The sequence below is a fragment of the Cryptotermes secundus genome, unplaced genomic scaffold (genome assembly GCF_002891405.2).
Source record: "Cryptotermes secundus unplaced genomic scaffold, Csec_1.0 scaffold573, whole genome shotgun sequence".
Lineage (NCBI taxonomy): Eukaryota > Metazoa > Arthropoda > Insecta > Blattodea > Kalotermitidae > Cryptotermes > Cryptotermes secundus.
Window position 1 is genome coordinate 181,953 of NW_019738880.1, and position 20,585 is coordinate 202,537.

Here is a 20,585-nt window from a genome sequence, read left to right on the forward strand (position 1 = left end):
GTTCGCTAATCTCAATCACCGAACCTCTTAGCTCTTTGTTAATGGAACAAACAGAACATGTGTTTCCAACTCCCTCACCTGAGGACGCAAACAGATCCAGTTTCCGAACGTTGTGTGTTTTAGAATACCTGACCATGGACAAAGTCCGAAAATCCAGTAGTCCCGGGTGTTATACACCGCTTAGAATCTACTGGTTAATTTTGTGTTCTGCACGAGATCTCCGGACTCCCTTACTTCTCACAGAATACTACTGGAGATAGGACAATAGCTTCATTGGGTTCAGCCTCTTCATCCTGGTTGACTTCCTACGAGATGTAGCTTTTTCAAGTGAATAATTTGCACATGAACATAAGTTAGAGTATCAATTACACTATCTTGATTGGCATGAGTCCTTTTATGTGAACACAAGCAGAACTACCATAGGACACGGTTTTCCTCTCCGGGTCATTCCATGTGAAATCATCCACATCATCTAAGTGCCCACAACTTCGCTAGTAGTTGAATATAAAAGTTGTAATTTTAACTTCAAGTTTCTCTAGAATAGTGCACTAATTGCTATGAATTTCAAAATTTTCGGACCTTCTCCAACGGAGATATGAGATGTTAAAAATTGCCGATTTGGGGCCCAGAGCAAAGTTTGGAAGCTCCTGGAAAATTTTAGAAAATAGGTATGGTGTTCAAAACTATGTGATTATATTCTTCATGTAGGAGAAAACAACGGGTAGAAACCACAGATCTGATACTTTACCCCTCCAATTGGTATTTGAAGGTGAAAAATAGCGTTTTTTCCCAAAATCGATAGGTAAGTTTCGAGCTTAATTAGACCTAGAGAAAGTGAGTTGAGTGAAACCTTGTAATGATATGATTTATAGTCCATATAATGAGGAACAATATGGTTCCTTATTAGAGTCTATAGCTTCAATAGTTATCGAGATATGGGAGATAACGCAAACCTCCATTTCAAGCGAAAACGCGTTTTTCGCATTATAGAAACTTCGCTATTAGTTGAATATCAAAGTTTTAATTTTAACTCCATGTTACTCTGGAATAGAGAATTATTTGCTATGAGTTTAAAATTTTTCTTAGCTTCCCCACCGGAGATATGAGACGTTAAAAATGGCCGATTTGGGACCCAGAGCAAAGTTTGGAAGCTCCTGGAAAATTTTGGAAAATAGGTACGGTGTTCAAAACTATGTGATTATATTCCTCATGTAGGAGGAAACAAAGGGTAGAAATCATAGGTCTGATACTTTCCCCCTCCCATTGGTTTCTGAAGGTCAAAAATAGCGTTTTTCCCAAAATCGATAGGTAAGTTTCAAGCTTAATTACATCTATAGAAAGTGAGTTGAGTAAAATCTTGTAATAATATGATTTATTGTCCATATCATGAGGAACAAATTGATTTTTCATTGGAGTCTCTAGCTTCAATAGTTATCGAGATACAGAAGATAACGCAAAACGCGTTTTTTCACATTATAAAAACGGCTGTACAGGGAGAACCGATCGGATCACAATTTTTTTAACATTTTTTTGAGGTGTGAAAATATGTAGAAATAAGTGTACAAATTTTGAATTTTTTTAAAAATGGTGAGCGACCTCTCTGGAAGATTTCACATGGAGTGACCCCTCCGTGTCAACATGCAGTAGGCGTATAGTAACTTACTTAAAACTTCTAAACGCAGTAACACTCAAATTACCCGGTCACGGTAGCCGAGCAGTCTAAGGCATGCACTGTCTTCGCTCAATCGGAAGCCGGGATCGTGTGTTCGGATCTGTTTCCTGTGAGGTACGAACTGAATTCTTATATATTATTCTTATACACTGCCGGTCACGGTAGCCGAGTGGTCTAAGGCATGCAATGTCTTCACTCGATCGGAAGCAGGGATCGTGGGTTCGAATCCCAATCAAGACATGGATGTTTGGTGTGTATATGTTACTGTGTTTGTGTTATCCTGTACTTAGGTAGAGGCCTTGCGACGGGCTGATCACCCGTCCAAGGAGTCCTACCGTCTGTAAAATAATCATGAAACTGAGAAATCAGCCCTATGCTCCAAAGTGGGAGAGAGAGTGATAAAAACTGATTTATTACGAACTGGAAATGCGAATACTCCTGCGCCAAATCCCGACTATATGTTCCATTCTGTGCCAGTTCAATCCAATCTGATTTATAAAAATGTATCTATCTATCTACCAATATATCTATCTATGGCTTTAGAACTCTTTGTTAGGCCTTGGCCGCTTTTTCAATTTCCTAATCTATTACACAGTCGGTAAGACTCCTTGGACGGGGATCAGCCCATCACAAGGCCGCTACCTATACAGAACAACATAAACACAGAATAAATGCATACAGACATTCATGTCTCACGTGGGAATCAAACCCACGATCCTAGGGATCGAGAGATCGAAGACAGTTCACGCCTTAGACCGCGCGGCCACTGTGATCGGCTTCATAAAACTCTATTGACACAAAGTACATTTTAATATTTTCCTCTCGTCTCTGCATCACGCTCTGAAATGGGCCCAAACTCTGTACTTTCTGAGATCCGTCCAATCAGGGGTGAAAGTTCTCGGTTTTCCCATCAGAGCGGCCAGAACATGGAAAGAGCAGCGGGTGGTGCCTTAACAGCTTAACGGGTGAAAGTGGTGGAATTGAGAAACATAGCTGAAGCCCGATACAGTACTATTATTATTGTATTATTATTATTATTATTATTATTATTACTAACACTGTGTCGTTGATTTAACAACGCTGTCAAATTGGAGCATGCAGAGCCGCATGATTAGAAAATAGCGAATAACAAATTGGAAAGGATTTAGAAAGAAACGTTCGCAGCCTAATTTAAAGTTGGCCTACAATCCCGGAATTTTCGTAGAAGAGCTGATGAAAGCCACCGAACAAACCAGTCGAGATCCGAACCAGGCACCGATATATTTCTGTAGGAAATCAACGCAGGAGAAGTCAGTAGCATAGTGTTTCCTCAATTTTCAGCAGAACTGAGACACCTGTCAGCCTTCTTCCTCTTTCACAGACCCGTGTCGCTTCGATATTAACCCGATGGCGGGGAATCCTTCCAACACGTGGCATAAGTCTTTGGATTGGGGATCAGCTGCATTGTCATTAAGTGCATTCATATCTGAGAACGTGGGCCCGGCTACTGAGCGGGTTGATGTATATGCAAAAGGTCTCAACTCGTCCTCGGGAAGGTCCCGGATCGAATCTAGGCTGGGACACCGGCTATTGTAAGTGAAGTTTTCCGTGGTTTTCCTCGGCCCCTCTGGGAAAATTCCGACATATTATTTTGAATAGGCAATGGCCGCTTCCTTCTAAATATTTTTAATTCATCGTTCATCTGTCATCCAGCCAGTCTTGCCATGAATGCGCAGTAAGGCAACTGCGACATGGGAGCCCGATTACTACAATTTCGCGTCACAGGACAGCCAAGATAAATCCCATTAACAGAAGTAAACGTCAATTAACATGCCAGACTCAAGTTAAACAACTTATTTTTTGTATCATTCTTGAATTCCAGCCTTACAGTCTAAAAAAACACCCGTCTTCTATATGAGAGGGGCGTGTCTTCCGGGTAGGGCGGAGCGCGGCACCCAACCCATGCTGACCTGCGCACTGCAGTTCCGTGGGTGGGACTTAATCTCGTCTATGAGGTCTAATGGTTTCGGCAACCATTGTGGCACTCTGGACCACAGTGGGGAGGTTATAAAGTGGAAGGGCAGGGGGAGAAAGTGATTAGACTGAAGGGGAGTGGTTTATGTGCTCCCATATCAGAACGAGAAAGAGGATCCACCCTCACGGTACCCTCTGCTCATTTATATTTCGTGGGAGGGTGTAAAACAAGAATTATGACGTCATTACGAGGGGTTTTATGAAACATTTGCAGAAAATCTGGGGCGGAAATGTTTTTGAGGGAGTGCCCTAAACAAGTTTCTGGCGGTGGCAGTGAAGAGAGAGGGACTTTTGAGATATTGTTAGGTTTTGACGAGGACAGTTGGAGTTAACTGGCTGGATGTGGTGGTTGTGGTGAGTGGGTGCGTTTGTGTAGCAGAACACGGTTAAGTGACAAACATACAAGCCTCAGTGAGTGCACACAAGTGCGATGCCTTTGGGAGCTATAGCCGAGTGTCTTGACAACTGATGAAAAATTTGGAAGGGCCTGTTTGTTCGTAATTAGTAAGGTTCGCGAAATTGAGTTAAATGCCACACGAATCTCTAAAATTAATAACAAAAATTTTTACTTTAGTCTATATTGAAACGGCTTGAATCTCAAATCCTGCGGACAAATGTATTTGTATAAATAAAACAGACGTTAAAAAATTCCTGAGGAAATTCCTACTCTATTTCATTACTTCTGGACTGATGATAACGGCTCAAATTCTTCCGAAGAGAATAAAGCACACTCACTTTAAGTTATCTTAAATCTAACTTAAGTTACTTTAAAACAATACTGAGAGGAAGAGACATTCAATACATTTCAACATAAGCTACGTTTCCCTAAGCGGCACCGAAGTACAGGCAGGAAGTGTCGGTGGCTCCGAGAGGAGAGGGACTTTGCTGTTGACCAGGATGAGTGTGTTAGGGGGTTACAACGGCACAACGGCGCCTGCAACATCCGGACAACATCATCCAACATCACTACACCACCCAGTCTCATTGCACAGTCAAGATTCGTTCTACCACCACCAGGCTGCGGCAGCAGCTGCATTTTATCACCATCAGACCCCACATCATCATCACTATCTTCACCACTTGCACCAGCACCAAGGTGAGTGCTAGTATTCTGACGTCATTTTAGTGTATTGCACTGTAATTCCTTACTGCCATTTTGTGTAGCAGCACTGAATGTTATTAGAATGATTTCTAAATACACCTTCAGGATATAAACATTGATCTGTTGTTGTTACGTGACAGATGCCTCACATGCAAATTTGCAATCCTTCTTTATATAATAAATAGTAATAAAATAATTATCGTAAGAGTTCTGAGGGAGGGGCACGCGAGAACGTAGTTGGTTGAGACACTATCCGGAAGTACGCGGGTTTGATTCGCGATGTCGTTGGATGTTTCAATTGACTAAATCCTTTCAGCCGTACTGTGACCCTGGGTCGACTCCGCCTCGATCAGAAATGAGTACCAGGAATATTCTTGGGGGTAAAGGGCGGCCGGTGCGTAAGGCTGACAACCTCACTGCCATCTGTGAGCCGATTATCTAGAGAAAATGTGGGAGCCTCGACATCTCACAAGCCTATGGGCCTCCACGGCCTGTTACAAGGATAACTTTACCTTTTCTTGTACCGTCAGAGTTCAAGCGTTTATTATTACGGAACGTGATATCACTTTATCCATTTTATGATAAAAGCAAAACAATTATATCGTGTTAGGAGTTAAAAGTACTGAAAAATGGATCTGAGCCTTGCGCTGAAGGGACTTAAACTCATGCTTCCCCATGTAATAATGAATCTGACCAAAGACTTTTCGATTTCCGAACAATTTTTGGGAAAACAATACATGCAAACCTGAGATAGATCTGCATGTGGTATTAAGCTTTAATAACATCGACCGTTCATGACGGGGATAGGGACCTAACACACCAACATCACACTGACCCATCTGATCGCTAGAGAACTATTTATTGCATATTTGTTTGTGGTGTTCTGCCAGTGGCCACAATTCGGACCTGGACTTACAATCCCACAGTATCAGATAATTGCTTAAAGGAACTTAGTAAAACCAAGAAAATCCTGTCAGAAGATACCTATCTTCTGGGATATAATGAATACTTTAAAACCCTAAAGAATGAGGCGATATGTTCCTCCGAAATTTCGACTGACTTTCAAGCAGACTACACGGCGGTATATCCCAGAAGATATGAACCTTCACACGCACGGCTGTGAGAACTTCAAATCCTACTTCAGTCAGAATAACCGGTGACCAAGGTGACTCGAACCGGGTACATTCCGAATAAAAGCCAGAGGCATTATCGCTTAAACTAAGTTATTTGTTGCAACTGCTGATACTGCCGGGACTCGAACTCGTATCGCCCATCCTATAGCTAGTCACTATGTTGATTGAGCTACCTTGAATTTTACTTACTTACTTAATTAGGGCCGCGCCATAGCTCAAGCGGTTAGTCGCTGGCTTGCCATCGCGGCGGCCCGGGTTCCATCCCGGGTCTGGTCGAGTTGGATTTGTGGTGGACAAAGTGGCGCTGGGGCAGGTTTTCTCCGAGTACTTCGGTTTCCCCTGTCAATCTTCATTCCACCAACTGCTCCACAATCACCATCACCTATCATCTGGGGCTTGTACAATAAGCCAGAAGTGGCCGCAGTACAAGGGACTTAGTACCACGCCACTAGCAATAAAAAAAAATACTTACTTAATCAGTTCCTCTTATATGTTTTACTGTGACAAGGGTTTTTTTCTTTCATTTTGATCATTTTACAGACGGTAGGACTCCCTGGCCGAGTGATCGGCCCGTCGCAAGGCCTCTACCTAAACACAGGACAACACAAACACAGAATAAACGCATACACATACCAAATATCCATGCCCTGAGTTGGATTCGAACCCACTATCCCGGCTTCCGAGCGAGCGAAGGCAGTATATGCCTTAGACCGCTCAGCTACCGTAACCGGCAGTGTATAAGAATAATATATAAGAATTCAATTCGTACCTCATAGGAAACAGATCCGAACCCACGATCCCGGCTTCCGAGCGAGCGAAACAGTACATGCCTTAGACCGCTCAGCTACCGTGACCGGCTACCTTCAATCTTAGAATCTGAAATGTCCGTGATATTCACGCTGTGCTGTGCCGGACTCTCGTGCGGGTGTAACTGCCGCTGAACGAGACACTAGCCTAAACCGGAAGTTCTTTGCCAGGGGAAGGGCCAAGTTTTGCGCCCGTCTTCCGTCGATGTGTGAAAATTTTGTTCTTATTGCATCACCGGAGCTCCTTTGAGTGAAATTAGTGCGACGTGTGATGAATAGTGAAACAGATCTAGGCCTGCCTTGCAACAAGCGGACTGAACGTGGCTCACCGTCCCTCCCTCGCGCCCCTCTGTCCACCCTTAAGAACAAAATATTCACATTCTCGAAGGTAAAACCGCTTTGGAGATGGTGATTAAGCAGCAGCACCAAGCCATTCAATTGTTTGCTTTCATCCCTGAAGTAAACAATGCACATTGTAGAATGGATTGATTGGTCCAGTGATTGAGGCTAGCTCTTTCTAACGGACCCAACTGAATAGGTGTTTTCCTTCACCTGAGGACGGAAACAGATCCAGTTTCCGAAACGTCGTGTTTTTATTTGTTATCTTAAAAAAACCAGGACGATGGATAAAGTCCAAAAACCCAACATATCAGTGTGTTATACACCATCGTCAGAATCCTATAGTAAAGATATAACTACTTAAGGTTTTATGGTTGTAATTTGTCGAGTCGAATTTGGCGGGGTCGAATACCTCAACCGTGACCGTGGGAGTTGCAGGAGGCGACGAAAAGGGAAGTCTCAAATCTGAGACAGTAAAATATGGTCGCGAGTCCCAAGGGACTCGGACCCGAGAGAAACCGTGCTGGCAAGGGCCAGCAGCAAATACAAAAGACATACCCGTCTTCTCGTCAGAGAGGGCACCCCACAAGAACAAGACCGTAACTGTCAAATAGTAATAAATATCTGGTCATGAGCCCCAGATGGGACTCGACACCAAGACTTACTGACTGACTGACCGTCAGTCGCAATGTGACTTTGACTTTGACTTTGACTTGGTTATAATTTGTCATGTGGCTGAGACAGGGATTAGGAATCCTTGAAGTTGCCCCGCTTTCGAGAAATAACTGCCCGTGTCTCTACTTGCGTGTACACAACGGGGGCGGTGATCAACGTAATTCTGTCGCATCTTTGCAACGAGCTGCGGAAATACTTGTATTGGCAGGCTTGAAGGATGGGACTCGACTTAGTAAAGTCCGCCCTCCAGCAAAAATGCTACGAATATGGGGGGGGGTCGCTCGCACAACAAATAACCAAAAAGAAATAAAACGGACACTGCTGTATCAACACTTGTTTTTATTCGTTGTTGGTGGCAACGCTAATGTGTTTCGACCCCTTTCTTTTGTCATCCTCAGGTGTACACGAATATAAATACAGCTTCTGAATTGCGTCATTAATGAATATGAAATAATATTTTGTCAGTGTGATTATTCTATACTGACAATTATATCTTAATTTTATAATGTGGTTCAAATATAGTTAAAACTACACATTAGTCTTAATATTAAATGGATAAATGAAGCTTCGTCGCCATCTTCATGTGCTTTAAAGAAGTTATTTATATATTACTAAAATTCTATCTATCTAGATAAAATTTTTCGTCGCTTTCAGGATGAAATTTCAGAATCCATATTATTGCAGCTACAGCCCCATTTTTTTTTATTGCTAGTGGAGTGGGACTAAGTCCTTTGTACTGCGGTCATTTCTGGCCTATTGTACCAGCCCCAGATGATAGGTGAGGGTGACTGTGGAGCAATTGGTGGAATGAATAGTGGCAAGGGAAACAGAAGTATTCGAAGAAATGCTGCCTCAGCGCCACTTAGTCCACCACAAATCCTACTTGACCAGACCCGGAATCGAACCCGGGCCGCCGGAGTGGGAAACCAGCGACTAACCGCTTGAGCTATGGCGCGGCCTACAGCATAATTACTTCGACATAAAACGAAGTTGGTTATTTTTCAGGTATACGTGTATGTAGGATAGATTTGAAGCACAAATATCCCACTGGCAGACTTCGCCTGCTCATGTTACAATTAAACTTTACACAACAGTATGTAGCTGCGATGTAACAACGTGATGTTTGGTAGATGGATACCAACGTTTCGGAGGAAATTGTAGCTTCCTTGTTCAGTGTAGAAGAGCAACAGTATCGTCTGAAATGATGGCATCTGTTTACCAGAAACTCAGGAGGTCACATACCAGAACACCTTCATGCTGACATGGCCGTTAGAAATTAAAATCTCAGAGTATCAAAATGCATCACAAATTACAACTGTTCTTACATTAACTTTCTGCCAAGTACGGTCTTGTGGGATGTAATGCCGTGTAGTCTGGTAGTTTGCTGGCGTAACGGAGGAAGGTACTGACTCCACAATCAGAGTCAAAGAGTAAGCCAATAGGTAAACAATAGTGAGTAGGCGACAAGTATGAAAGGAAACTAACCCCATAACAGGCCGTGGAGGCCCAATGGTTTGTGAGACGTCGAGGCTCCCACATTTTCTCTAGACAATCGGCTCGCAGATGGTGGTAAGGTTGTCAGCCTTACGCGCCGGCGGCCCTTTATCCCAAGGAAGATTCCTGGTACTCATTTCTGTTAGAGGCTGAGTCGACCCCAGGACCATAGTCCAATGACCACGTCGGGAATCGAACCGGCGGTCTCCGGCTTGTATCATAGTGCCTCGACCAACCACGCTGTGAAAACTGACAGAAATTGTTCAGAAGTAATCGTGGAGGAACAGGCTACTAAGCCGTGACGAGGAAAGAAATAACAAGGTTAATGCAATAAAATCAAAAAATAAATAAATAAATAAATAAATAAATAAATAAAGACATGAAAAACTCACTAAACATCGGAAAAGAAGCTTAACTTGGGCCATACCGAAATCGGGCGGTTGGTCCAAGGTCTCCTTAATACTTGCTTCACGCTGGTTTCTTGCTTGGCTTATTCTTTGACCCTGAAGATGGAGGCGATACTTTCCTCCGACACGTCGGTTGACTTTCAGCGGACTACACGGCTTTATACCCAAGACGTTAGAACGCTGCCTAATCACCACTCTGATACATCACACTTCTTGGCTCTTTAAACTGGAGGCGGGGCCGTGCAGTAGCTCAGGCAGTTAGTCGCCGGGTTCCCACTGCGACGGCCTGGCGGTCGTGTGGGATTTGTGGTGGACACAGTGGCACTGGGGCAGTTTTTCTCCCAGTACTTCGTTTTCTCGTGCCAATCTTCATTCCACCAATTGCTCCACAATCACCAGCATCTATCATCCGGGGCTGGTACAATAGGCCAATAGTGGCCGCTGTACCAAGTGGACTAGTCCCACCCCACCCCAAGAAATTAAAAAAAAAAATAGACTGTAGGCTTCATCTCTGGTTACAGACAAAGGAAGTTAATTGTTTCTAAGCTTATTCCTAATATATCCCATTACTTGATTTGTAAGGCTTAAGAATTAAATCTTTACGGTATATGTTTACACGTGTAATTAATTAAATATAGCTGTTACTTCTAAGAGGATTCAATCTTGAAAGTTTTCTCAGTGAAACATAATTCTTCCTGCACAGAAGTACATATATGTACTTCTTGTTTCTATTCGCCCCCCCCCCNCCACGTACACAGACTTCTACTCTGTGTTCCAGGCAGCAACGTCGCGCCGGGTATGGACGCCAGTTTTTGGGGCGTCGGTAACTCTCCGTCCGTTGCAGCCAACTCGTCCACCAGTCACCACACAACCCCCTGCAGCAGTTCATCTTCAGGTCCCGGAACCCCGACGGGGTCAAGAGGGGATGAGTCCCCCAGTTACGACGATGACCCCTTGAATCAGCACGAATTCGAACACCATCATTTACATCACCACCATCACCAGCAAGACGGACTCAACCCCCTTGAAGACGCCAACACACCCCCAACAAATGGGCACCCCCCGGTCATCATAACGCATTATCCCGGTAGCAGAACAGACAACGGAGTCCCCAGCCAGGAGTACTGTACCACTTCGACGTATTACACCACAGGGAACGGCGTTCCTGTGAGAGTGGTCAAGAGACGCAACTGCGCCAACAAGAAGGAACGCAAGAGGACCCAGAGCATCAACAACGCGTTCGCCGACTTGCGGGATTGCATCCCTAATGTTCCCGCTGACACGAAACTTTCGAAAATAAAGACATTGAGGTTAGCCACTTCGTACATCGGCTACCTCATGGGGGTGCTGGAAAGTGACGACCCAGGCGCATGTGACACTGGCTTCAGAGCCGAGTTGGTGCACACAGGAAGTGGCAGAAGGGCCAGTACGGGATCTGCGGACTATATCTTGGCCGCGAATCGAGGGACTCTAAGTGGACAGGATAGGAGATCGACAGGAGACTTGGTGAGTTCTACCGATTTCACTGAATTACGCAGCTGGTGCAGCATCGGTTATTTGAACTGAGCTCGCCTTTCGCATGTTACTTAAGTTAGAGAATATATTTAGTGTTGGATATAATAAGATGATTCATGTATATTGGACAAAAAATACGAGATCAGAGGCTTGTGGGAAATATGAAAGTAGATACCATTCTAGTATTCACAAGGGTTTGATTCCTGTTGCTACCAGATTTTCTGAGAAGTAGTGGGTCTGCAACGGGGTCCACTCAGCCTCGGAAGGATAATTGAGGAGCTATTTCAAGGAAATAGCGGCTCCGGTCTAGACAATCGAGATTAACGGCCTTGGGGATCCGCTGCGCTGAGCACGTGACACCCTCTAATAGCTAAAGTTGGCACTAACTTCGCCGAAAAGCGGCTCTCGCTCGGACGGTATAGTTCGCTTGCGGACTACAGGCCACGGAGTTCGTTTTTTTTTTTTTGCGTTGTCCATCATGAATGAAGAAAGTAAAGAAAGATAAACATAAAATCGGTGACTAAACCTCATGGGAATAAATATATCTCGATGAGAAGATAACATTAATATGGATAATAAGAAATGGTCGTGTCAGTTGAAGCGGTCCTCGTGGCGGCGGCTGGTTAGGCAGTTCTACTAGACACAGACCGAAAGAACTGCGCAGTAATTCTGCGCGATGACGTCATTCAGCTTGTGGCAATTCGTCGACCTTCCCAACACAAACACCGCGGCACTCCAGCACAGCAGGCCACGTTTGTCTCTCGATAAGCTGCTCAAAAGATTAACGTTCCTCATAAAACACACTTCTGTTCTGGTTTGAATTTATCGGGCAAACATCCAAAGTCATTAACATCTCTGATGTTTATTAAATGAATGCAGTCGAGTTGTTTTCCTGTAGCCATTCCATGGTTTGATACAGGAGCCTGGAGAGCTCAGTCGGTACAGAGACGTGCTACGGGCTGGACGAATCGGGTTTGATTCCCGGCAGGGGCAAGAGATTTTTCTTTTCTCCACAGCGTTCAGACCAGCTCTTGAGCCAACCAAGCCTCCTACCGGCGGCTCTTTCCCCGGGACTAAGGCGGCCGGGGCATGAAGGTGATCACTCATCTCCACCTAATGTCGAGGTCAAGAATGATGGAGAAATAATTCCACTCCCCCATACGCCTTCATGGCGTAGTGCTTAATTTAATTAAGTAGAGAGACAACTTTACCATTCTATGGTCTATATTCCGTAGCTGCTGATGTTAATGCGCTGAAATACAGATGAAGAAAATACGGACATATAGCATGCACGGTAGGTAAAAATAAAGACAATTTTCAACCCCAAATTGTCACAGAATCTCTGACTGAGACCAAGACACGACGGCCAAGCCTGAGTCGCGAGAAACGGATAATTAACAGTTCAGGAAATATATACGCATCGTAATTCTGACACATGCGCTGCCCGTTGTTCAGTTGATTTCCTCGAAAAATGTTAGGGGTTACAGATATGTTGTACTGAATATGAGTGCCTTATTTTTCCATTTTGTACTGTTGTCTAGTGGTTAGAGATACTGGCTACAGGTCCACATGTCCCGGGTTCGATTCTGAGAAGTAGTGGGTCTGGAACGGGGTCCACTCAGCCTCATGAGGATAACTGAGGGGCTACTTGATTGGAAAACTAGCGACTCCGGTCTAGAAAACCGAGATTAACGGCCATGGGAATCCGTTGCGCTGACCACGTGACACCCTCTATCCACAAAAGTTGGCACTAACTTCGCCGACAAGCGGCGGTCACTCGGTCGGTATAGTTCGCTTGCGGTAAAAGCCACGGAGTTTTTTGTTTAGTTTTGTTTTTGTTTGAAATATGTTTCCTTCCGATAAGTATCTATGGTGTTCCAAAGGAGAAGCCGACAGAAACGCCGTTAAACTTCGTGTAAAGAGTCGGTTACTCCGGACTGTTTCTACCCGAAACTGGTTCTGTTTCAATACATTTCCGTAAACCCCACTTAACTGAAAATTTGGGATAAACTTTTCGGTGGTTATTGAACTGCTGGATGCGAACAGAAGGACAGACTTTCGTAGCTTTTTGTTAAGAGCGCAAGAGAAATTTGTGTCCGCTGGATTTCAGTAGCAGCTACTTCAGAGTTCCGTCAAGACTAAAAAACTTGATAAACGTTACGGATATAAATACAGAGAAAAAACACGTTTAGGTTCTATTTATATTTACTTATTTATTTATGTCTTATTTCATGACGGGGATACGCAGTAGCGTAGTTGGTTGAGGCACTGTGCTACAAGCCGGAAAGTCAGGGTTCGAGTCCCTATGAGGTATTTCTTTTAATTGACCTAATCTTTCCAGCAGCACTATGACCCTGGGGTCGACTCAGCCTGTAACAAAAATGAGTACCAGGAATCTTCTTGGGGGTAAAGGGCTGCCGGCGATTAAGGCTGACAACCTCACCGCCATCTGTGAGCCGATTGTCTAGATAATGTGGGAGCCTCGACGTCTCACAACCCTATGGGTCTTCATGACATGTTACAGGGATAGCTTTATCTTTTTATTTCATGACGTTATCAATATTAAGTTTATAAGTTAACAAAGAGCCGGAAAATATTCAGAAGGGAAAGATCATGGACGTAACTGCATGTACAATTTTGAAATTTACATTGCACGCTCTGGAACCCAAGAATATTGCGTTTAATCAAAATATATCTTTAAGGTGAAACTTGTAACTTAGGGCTCTTATGTGGGAGAAAGCACACGTGTGTGGCTCCACAACAAACACGCAACACGTGTACGTGTTTCAAGCCAGGAAGTGGCAGGGATGCCATAAGCGGGCATTAACTCTCTAACTGTACAGCTGGAAGAGTTTAAAAAGAGAAGCTCACAATAAACAAATTAACTGACATATCCGTCAGCGAGCAAATCAGTCACCGCCGCTGGGTCGACACATCAACTCTGCTGTTGTGTTTACTAATCGGTACTGTTAAGCTCAGAGAATGTGTCACACGAAAGAAACTTCATATAGCAGTTACTTTAAGGGCCGTGCCATAGCTCAAGCGGTTAGTCGCTGGCTTCCCATCGCGATGTCCAGGGTTTGACCCCGGGGTCTGGTCAAGTGGGATTTATGGTGGACAACGTGGAGCTGGGGCAGGTTTTCTCCGAGTACTTATGTTTCCCCTGCCAATCTCCATTCCACCAATTGCTCCACAATCACCTTCACCTATCATCTTGGGCTGGTACAATAGGCCAGAATTGGCCGCAGTACAAGGGAATTAGTCCCACCCCTCTAGAAATAAAAGAAAAAATAACAGTTACCTTGAATCTAATTCAAGATATTTCTTCAGGGCGAGCACCACATCCTTAACAAATTGACACACAATTTGTGGGTAACATAATATTTCTACAGAATATCTTCCTATTCTTCTGTAATGTCAAGATTTTGAGGAGCTTCATAACTTGTACTCTTCTCCAAGATTAATTAATTAGAATGATCAAGTCTAGGGAAATGAGATGGGAAGGGCATGTAGCACGAATGGGGGAAGAGGAATGCATATAGGATATTGGTGGGAAAGCTACAAGGTAAGAGACCAATGGGACGACCAAGATGTAGGTGGTTGTACAATATTGAAATGGATCTTAGAGAGACATAAGATGGGATAATATGGATTGGCCTGATCTGGCTTAGGATAGGAATCAGTGGAGGGCTCTTGTGAACATAGTAATGAACCTTCGGGTTCCATAAAATTCTGGGAAATTCTTGAGTAGCTGCAGAATTTGCGACTCCTCAAGAAGAGTTCAGCACCATGAGTAATGTCAAGATTTAGGCCTCTGGAGCCTGTTCTGAGACTCATGGCCGATTCGAATATCTTATTTCTGGCGTTCCATCTGCGAAACCTCGTAAAGCTGTGTTTCGTTTGTGGTTCTAACAGAGGTGATTATGAAGAACTGTATCTTCTGGGCTACAGCGTCCATGGCGCCTCCATCTTCAGGGTCGAAGAGTAGGCTAAGCAATAAACCACTTAGAAAGCAGCAAGAATGAGACGGCAAGCAGGAGAACTTGGTTTACTATACAGTCCTGAAAATGGAGGCAATTCATTAGTCCGAAACATCCACCTGACTGTACGGCGTTTTGTCCCAGAAGATAATAAAGTACTCTTCTTACTAACTCCTAGTAAACGTGAGTCATAGCGGGCCTAACAATTTGAAGTGTGTGGCCAGGACACAATAACCAGCGGGTGTACCAAGTGGCACAGATAACATCACGGTTTCCCCTTCACAAACCCCCCTCCCCCGCTACAGCAGAGGACCCTCTGGGGACAATATCGGTCCAGATTATTATCTGCTAATCATATTAAGGCGTGTGGCTGCGACTTCATCATCGTCTCTGTTCCCCACAAATAGATAGCAGCACCTGTCACGGTGTTTCCTTTTAACACAATTACTGTTGCTGTTATTTACGATAACTGACCTTTCACAAACGTTCGAAATGGCTGATAATGCGATTAAGCGAATGACGAAGGGTTATATGAAGATGAAAATGAAATAAATGGTTTCCATTGTGAGAGATACTTCAATCATCAGAAGTAATGTTGTTGGTTTAGATTATGCGCGATGACACCGCTCCACGTGGCAGAGGCAATAATGAAAGGACGTGAATGTATTGTTAAGGTTTGGGGCATGTGGAACGTTTTGGATATGGAAGAGCAACAGGACGTGACTGCAGGAGTCTAGAGCCATTCCCTGATTGCTCCTGCCACTTTCGGTTATTGGTGTAAAAACAGTTGATGCGTGTCCGGGCAGGGCAAATGTTTCTACTGAACTGCTGCTCTGTTAGCAGTGGGGAAAGTAAAAATTGTGAATATCTCCAGCGTATATTGCATCCGCGTTTATCTTTTTGTGTTCGAGATTCTCACACTGGTGACTGTGAAGAGTGCTATCATCTGAGACGTGAGTCCGTGTCTGCGGCTGCGGCCATACGCATCACTAACCTAGACGCTGTTCGTCTCCTTACGCGGTTGCTGTGAGACGGACAAGAAAGCGTGTCGAAACTAAGGTGGGCGTTAGCGGCCTCCGTAGTCTAGAGGTAACCTTCCCACCTCATGACTCGCAGTACGCGGGTACAAATACCCGGCGGAGGTCGTCGAATTTTTAAGGGCGGAAAATTTCAGGGAACAAGTCCTCCGGGAGGGACTTTAAGCCGTGGGTCCCGTGTCGTGGTTTTACGGCAAGTAAAAGAACCTCATATCCCCAAAGGATGTCACTGAGCCAAATTAAGGACGTTTCCCGCCCAACAGTAGTCTCTAATACCTCTGGTAGATGGGGGAAGCATTATAGATACCTCTCAGCTAGTAGAGCCGGTCTCGCTGGCTGGGCGGGACTGATGGTAAACACCAATACCGGTAGGATATAGAGACTGGTAGAAATCATAGAGGGAAGCACAATGGACCAATACAGGTCTAAGTGCACGGGGAAACCCACCCTCTCCAATAACTAACTAACTAACTAATTAAGGTGGACGTTTTGAATACTGTATAGGATTTCATATCCTCACAGCTCTGGTTATGAAGGGTTCTGTATTCTGGGATATAACGCCGTACAGTCCGTTGAAAATCCACCGACGTATCGGATGATGTCACCTCCGAAACGTCGGTTGACTTTCAACGGGTTACATTGCGTTATATCCCAGAAGACAGAACTCTTCATTTTTGTCGTTGTTACATTAATGGAAGTCCAAGGTATACAAAATCGTTTCTTGTTACAATTCTTACAGCAGCAAACGTGTTAGTCGTATTTACATCATCTTCTTTATTATGTGCCCGTTACGAATCGTGCCCACGCTGATGCAATATTTTACACTCAGAATTGCCTCGGGAGTAACCTCCTGAAGTTACGACATAAAGTACTGAACCATTTACATATACACGTTAAAATAAACTATTAAAATAACAGGCATCCTAACAAATGTATTTCATCAATGCTCACACTCCAAAAGCAGAATATGATAATGTGCTGCCTAGTAGAAGGTGAGTGGTCTGTTCCACACCCCGGATATTTACCCCCTTCAGAGAATTTCCGGTATCAAGTGCATTAGAAGGGCCGCGCCATAGCTAAAGCAGTTAGTCGCTGGCTTCCCACCCCGGCGGCCCGGGTTCGATCCCAGGTCTGGTCAAGTGAGATTTGTGGTGGACAAAGTGACGCTGGAGAAGGGGTTTCTCCGAGTACTTCGGTTTCCCCTGCCAATCTTTATTCCAGCAATTGCTCCACAATCACCCTCACAATCATCTGGGGCTGGTACAATAGGCCAGAAGTGGCCGCAGTACAAGGGACTTAGTCCCACCCCACTAGCAATAAAAGGTGGGTCCCAGTACGGGTCCGGACATTCTTATTCCTGCTAGGAATAGATACCCGATTCCTGGACCGAGAAGCCGGGGGCTTAGTCTCTCAGCTGAGAGGGCCATCACTGGAATCAGTACTGGTGTACAATTGTAATAACAGCATACTAATCTGAGAAATGGCGTAGGTGGGTGGACAATATTAAAATGGATCTTAGAGAGATAGGATGGGATGGTATGGACTGGATTGATCTGGCTGAGGATAGGAACCCGTGGAGGTCTCTTGTGAACACGGTAATGAACTTCGGGTTCCATAAAATGTTGGGAAATTCTTGAGTAAGTAAATCTGAGAAATGTCATTGCATAACGATCAGAAAATCGATTGCGGTAGGAAAGCTCGTGACCTCTGTTGCTGTGGAAGGAAGTTTAAAACTAGCAGCAAATTTCGTGCAAAACATTTATCATCTTCCTGTAAAGTATTATTATTACAACGCCGCGAATCTTTAAAATTGGAGTCCGGGAAAGCGAAGCTGACCTTTATTGCACTACGCACTGCCCGATCTTCTGGGCCTGACGTAAGGTTTCAGGGAAGTCCACTGAAGGATGGGCAAAATCATACAGCGGCAATAATCTTGTAACCACAAACAAACAAATGAGAATTTGTGGATTTGCCTCAGAGCCGCGTGCGTCTCTTAAATACTATCATTATAGCAACCCCGCCCCCCAGAGCACCGCCGTTGACAGCCAACTGACGCTACTCTCAGAGAAAGCGCAGGGACTGAGTGGGTCTCTAGCAGGTTCCGCGTGCGGCTCTCTCACACTGCGAGAGAGAAGAGAAATGGTTCAACAGATTTTGAATGATTTACACGTTTTCAAAGCTCAAGAAGAGAATGTGGGTTTCGGACTACCGTCTGTCTGCACATGCGCCTTGAGGGCAACCGAACGGCTGGACGGTCCGCAGTCATATTCGGCATTTCACAGTTTGTCCACCATAGGTCGGGCCCCTGTGGATTCAGTTAAATTCTTATTTATTTACTCGTACTTCCCCAATTAACAGCCCAAACGCCAATTTCAAAGTGAGGTAGATTCTTTCAATTAACCTAATTCTTCCAGCCGCACTATGACCCAGGGGTCGACTCAGCCTCTTAACAGAAATGAATATATAGGAATCTTCCTGGGGGGGGTAAAGGGCGGCCGAAGCGTGAAAGCTGGCAAACTCACCGTCATCTGTGAACCGATTGTCTGAACAAAATGTGGGTGCCTCGACGTCTCACAACTTTACGGGCCTCCACAACCTGTTACAGGGATAGCTTTACTTTTTACCTTTTACCTTTACCTATATACTTTATGTGTTTTGTTTGCGCAATTAATTATTTTTCTATATTCAAATTCCTCGTTCATATTAAGCCATATTTTATCTAACGATTTTGTTCTCCAAATTCCTGGCTTTGGAGATCTCAGAAATACGTGTTTATCCTCTTCTTTCCTAAACGCCAGGTTGATGTGAACATTCTGACTCCAAATATTTGGACCCCTCAGAACGACCCCAAGAAACAAAATTACTATTTCTTCGAAAAATTCTAAAACGAAACACAGTGGGTGATACCTATATGGTTAGGTAACGTATCCGTCAACACGACAAGGAAAATTTTATCACAATTAAAATCAATATCTCATAGATTTAACTTTATTGTTTACGGCTACACGTTTATCATTAGGCAGTGTATGTAAAAAATACGATTAATTGAAATCTCAACATGGATCCATATTGTGGTGCAACGATCCCTTATTATAAGAATTGTAAAAGTTGTAGAAAATTGTGCTTCCTCTTATGATGAAAATTGCAATATAAAAATTAGAAATGTTAGGGAATACAAGAATTTGAGATACCATTTTCCTTGTTGCGTTGACCCATACGTTACATAACCTTATAGTTATGACACACAACAGGATGCACGCTATAGAAATAGTGGGTGATACCTTCAGAAATATGAAGGTACTCCCTCCAGTGGCTCCAAAGCGAATGGACTCCAAAAGTCTGAATTCCGTGATTAACAACGATATGAAAAGTCCCTTGATAAAGCCTCGACAGGCGCATATGAAAAAACGCAATTGGGGAACACGTCACATTCTATCTTAAAAGCTACATGTTCCGCCTATCCATTTCTTCTTGAACTGATCGCTTTAAAATTTGACGTAAATAAACGTAAAATTATCCCTGTGCTTAATTAAGCAACACGCCTTAAAAAACATATGACCGAGTTGGAGGTGTAGAGGCACCATTCTTGCCTCGGCATTAAATGGAGGTCAGTGGTCCAGCTTCACGTCCCGACCGCTTCATTCCCAGAGAAAGGGGCCCACCGGTATTCGTTGGGTTTGCCCTGGAGGCGGTCTAATATTTCTGTGTGAAGAATATGAAAATCAGTAAGAATTTTTATTATTTTGTTAAGTAATTTTCTTCAGCCTCCTGTTACTTCCTCTATCTTACGTCAAAATATTCTTCTCAGCACTAAGATCCGAACTCGGGAACACTTCCACGAGACCGAGGTCACAATCCACGCCCAGGCAGAAGCGCTGGGATGGGACAGGGTAGCCAGGATATTTCCTTACAAATATACCTTCAAGACATTTGTCAACGTTTTTAAATATCGCCCTCGAGTTCTGTCTCCACACACTGGAAGTAGGTGGCGCAATACATAAATTTTAATTTCTGTATTATTTGGCATATTTTTTTTTCTTGTTTCGCTTTCAATTTTCACAATCCCGAAAGGCCAGCTGCAAGGATTGCCTCGTGCGGGCACACGCGTACAACAAAAATTAGGTTCGTTTTAACTATTGAATATTTAATTAATAGGCTTGTATAAAACTGTACAAATTGTATAAGGTTTGCCATTACGTTTACTACTAAAATTAACTTATTTTATTATATTGTATATGTGTATAAGTATTGTATTACAAATGTATATGCTATTGGATGACAACTGTAATTCTTAGTTGTGACTGTACCTAGGACGATCTCCACATCCGCATGAGAATGTACCCTCGACAGGATTTATGGAAGGTGAACAGATGAATGAAATGAAATCAGAGGTACATTTTACGCAGGTCACA

The 20,585-nt window shown here is 43.8% G+C and overlaps 1 protein-coding gene and 1 long non-coding RNA gene across 2 annotated transcripts in view; one reads left to right on the forward strand and one right to left on the reverse strand.

Moving 5' to 3' along the window:
* LOC117282839 overlaps positions 1-20,585 on the reverse strand; it is a 66,112-nt gene that overhangs the window by 41,757 nt on the left and 3,770 nt on the right. The gene's annotated exons all lie outside the window — the stretch shown is intronic.
* LOC111871220 (heart- and neural crest derivatives-expressed protein 2) overlaps positions 3,764-20,585 on the forward strand; it is a 29,084-nt gene continuing 12,262 nt past the window's right edge. Inside the window, exons 1-2 of the mRNA XM_023864157.2 lie at positions 3,764-4,781; positions 10,420-11,147. Of these exons, the coding sequence (XP_023719925.1) occupies positions 4,583-4,781; positions 10,420-11,147 (927 nt within the window). The 5' untranslated portion in view covers positions 3,764-4,582. The remainder of the gene's footprint in view (positions 4,782-10,419; positions 11,148-20,585) is intronic.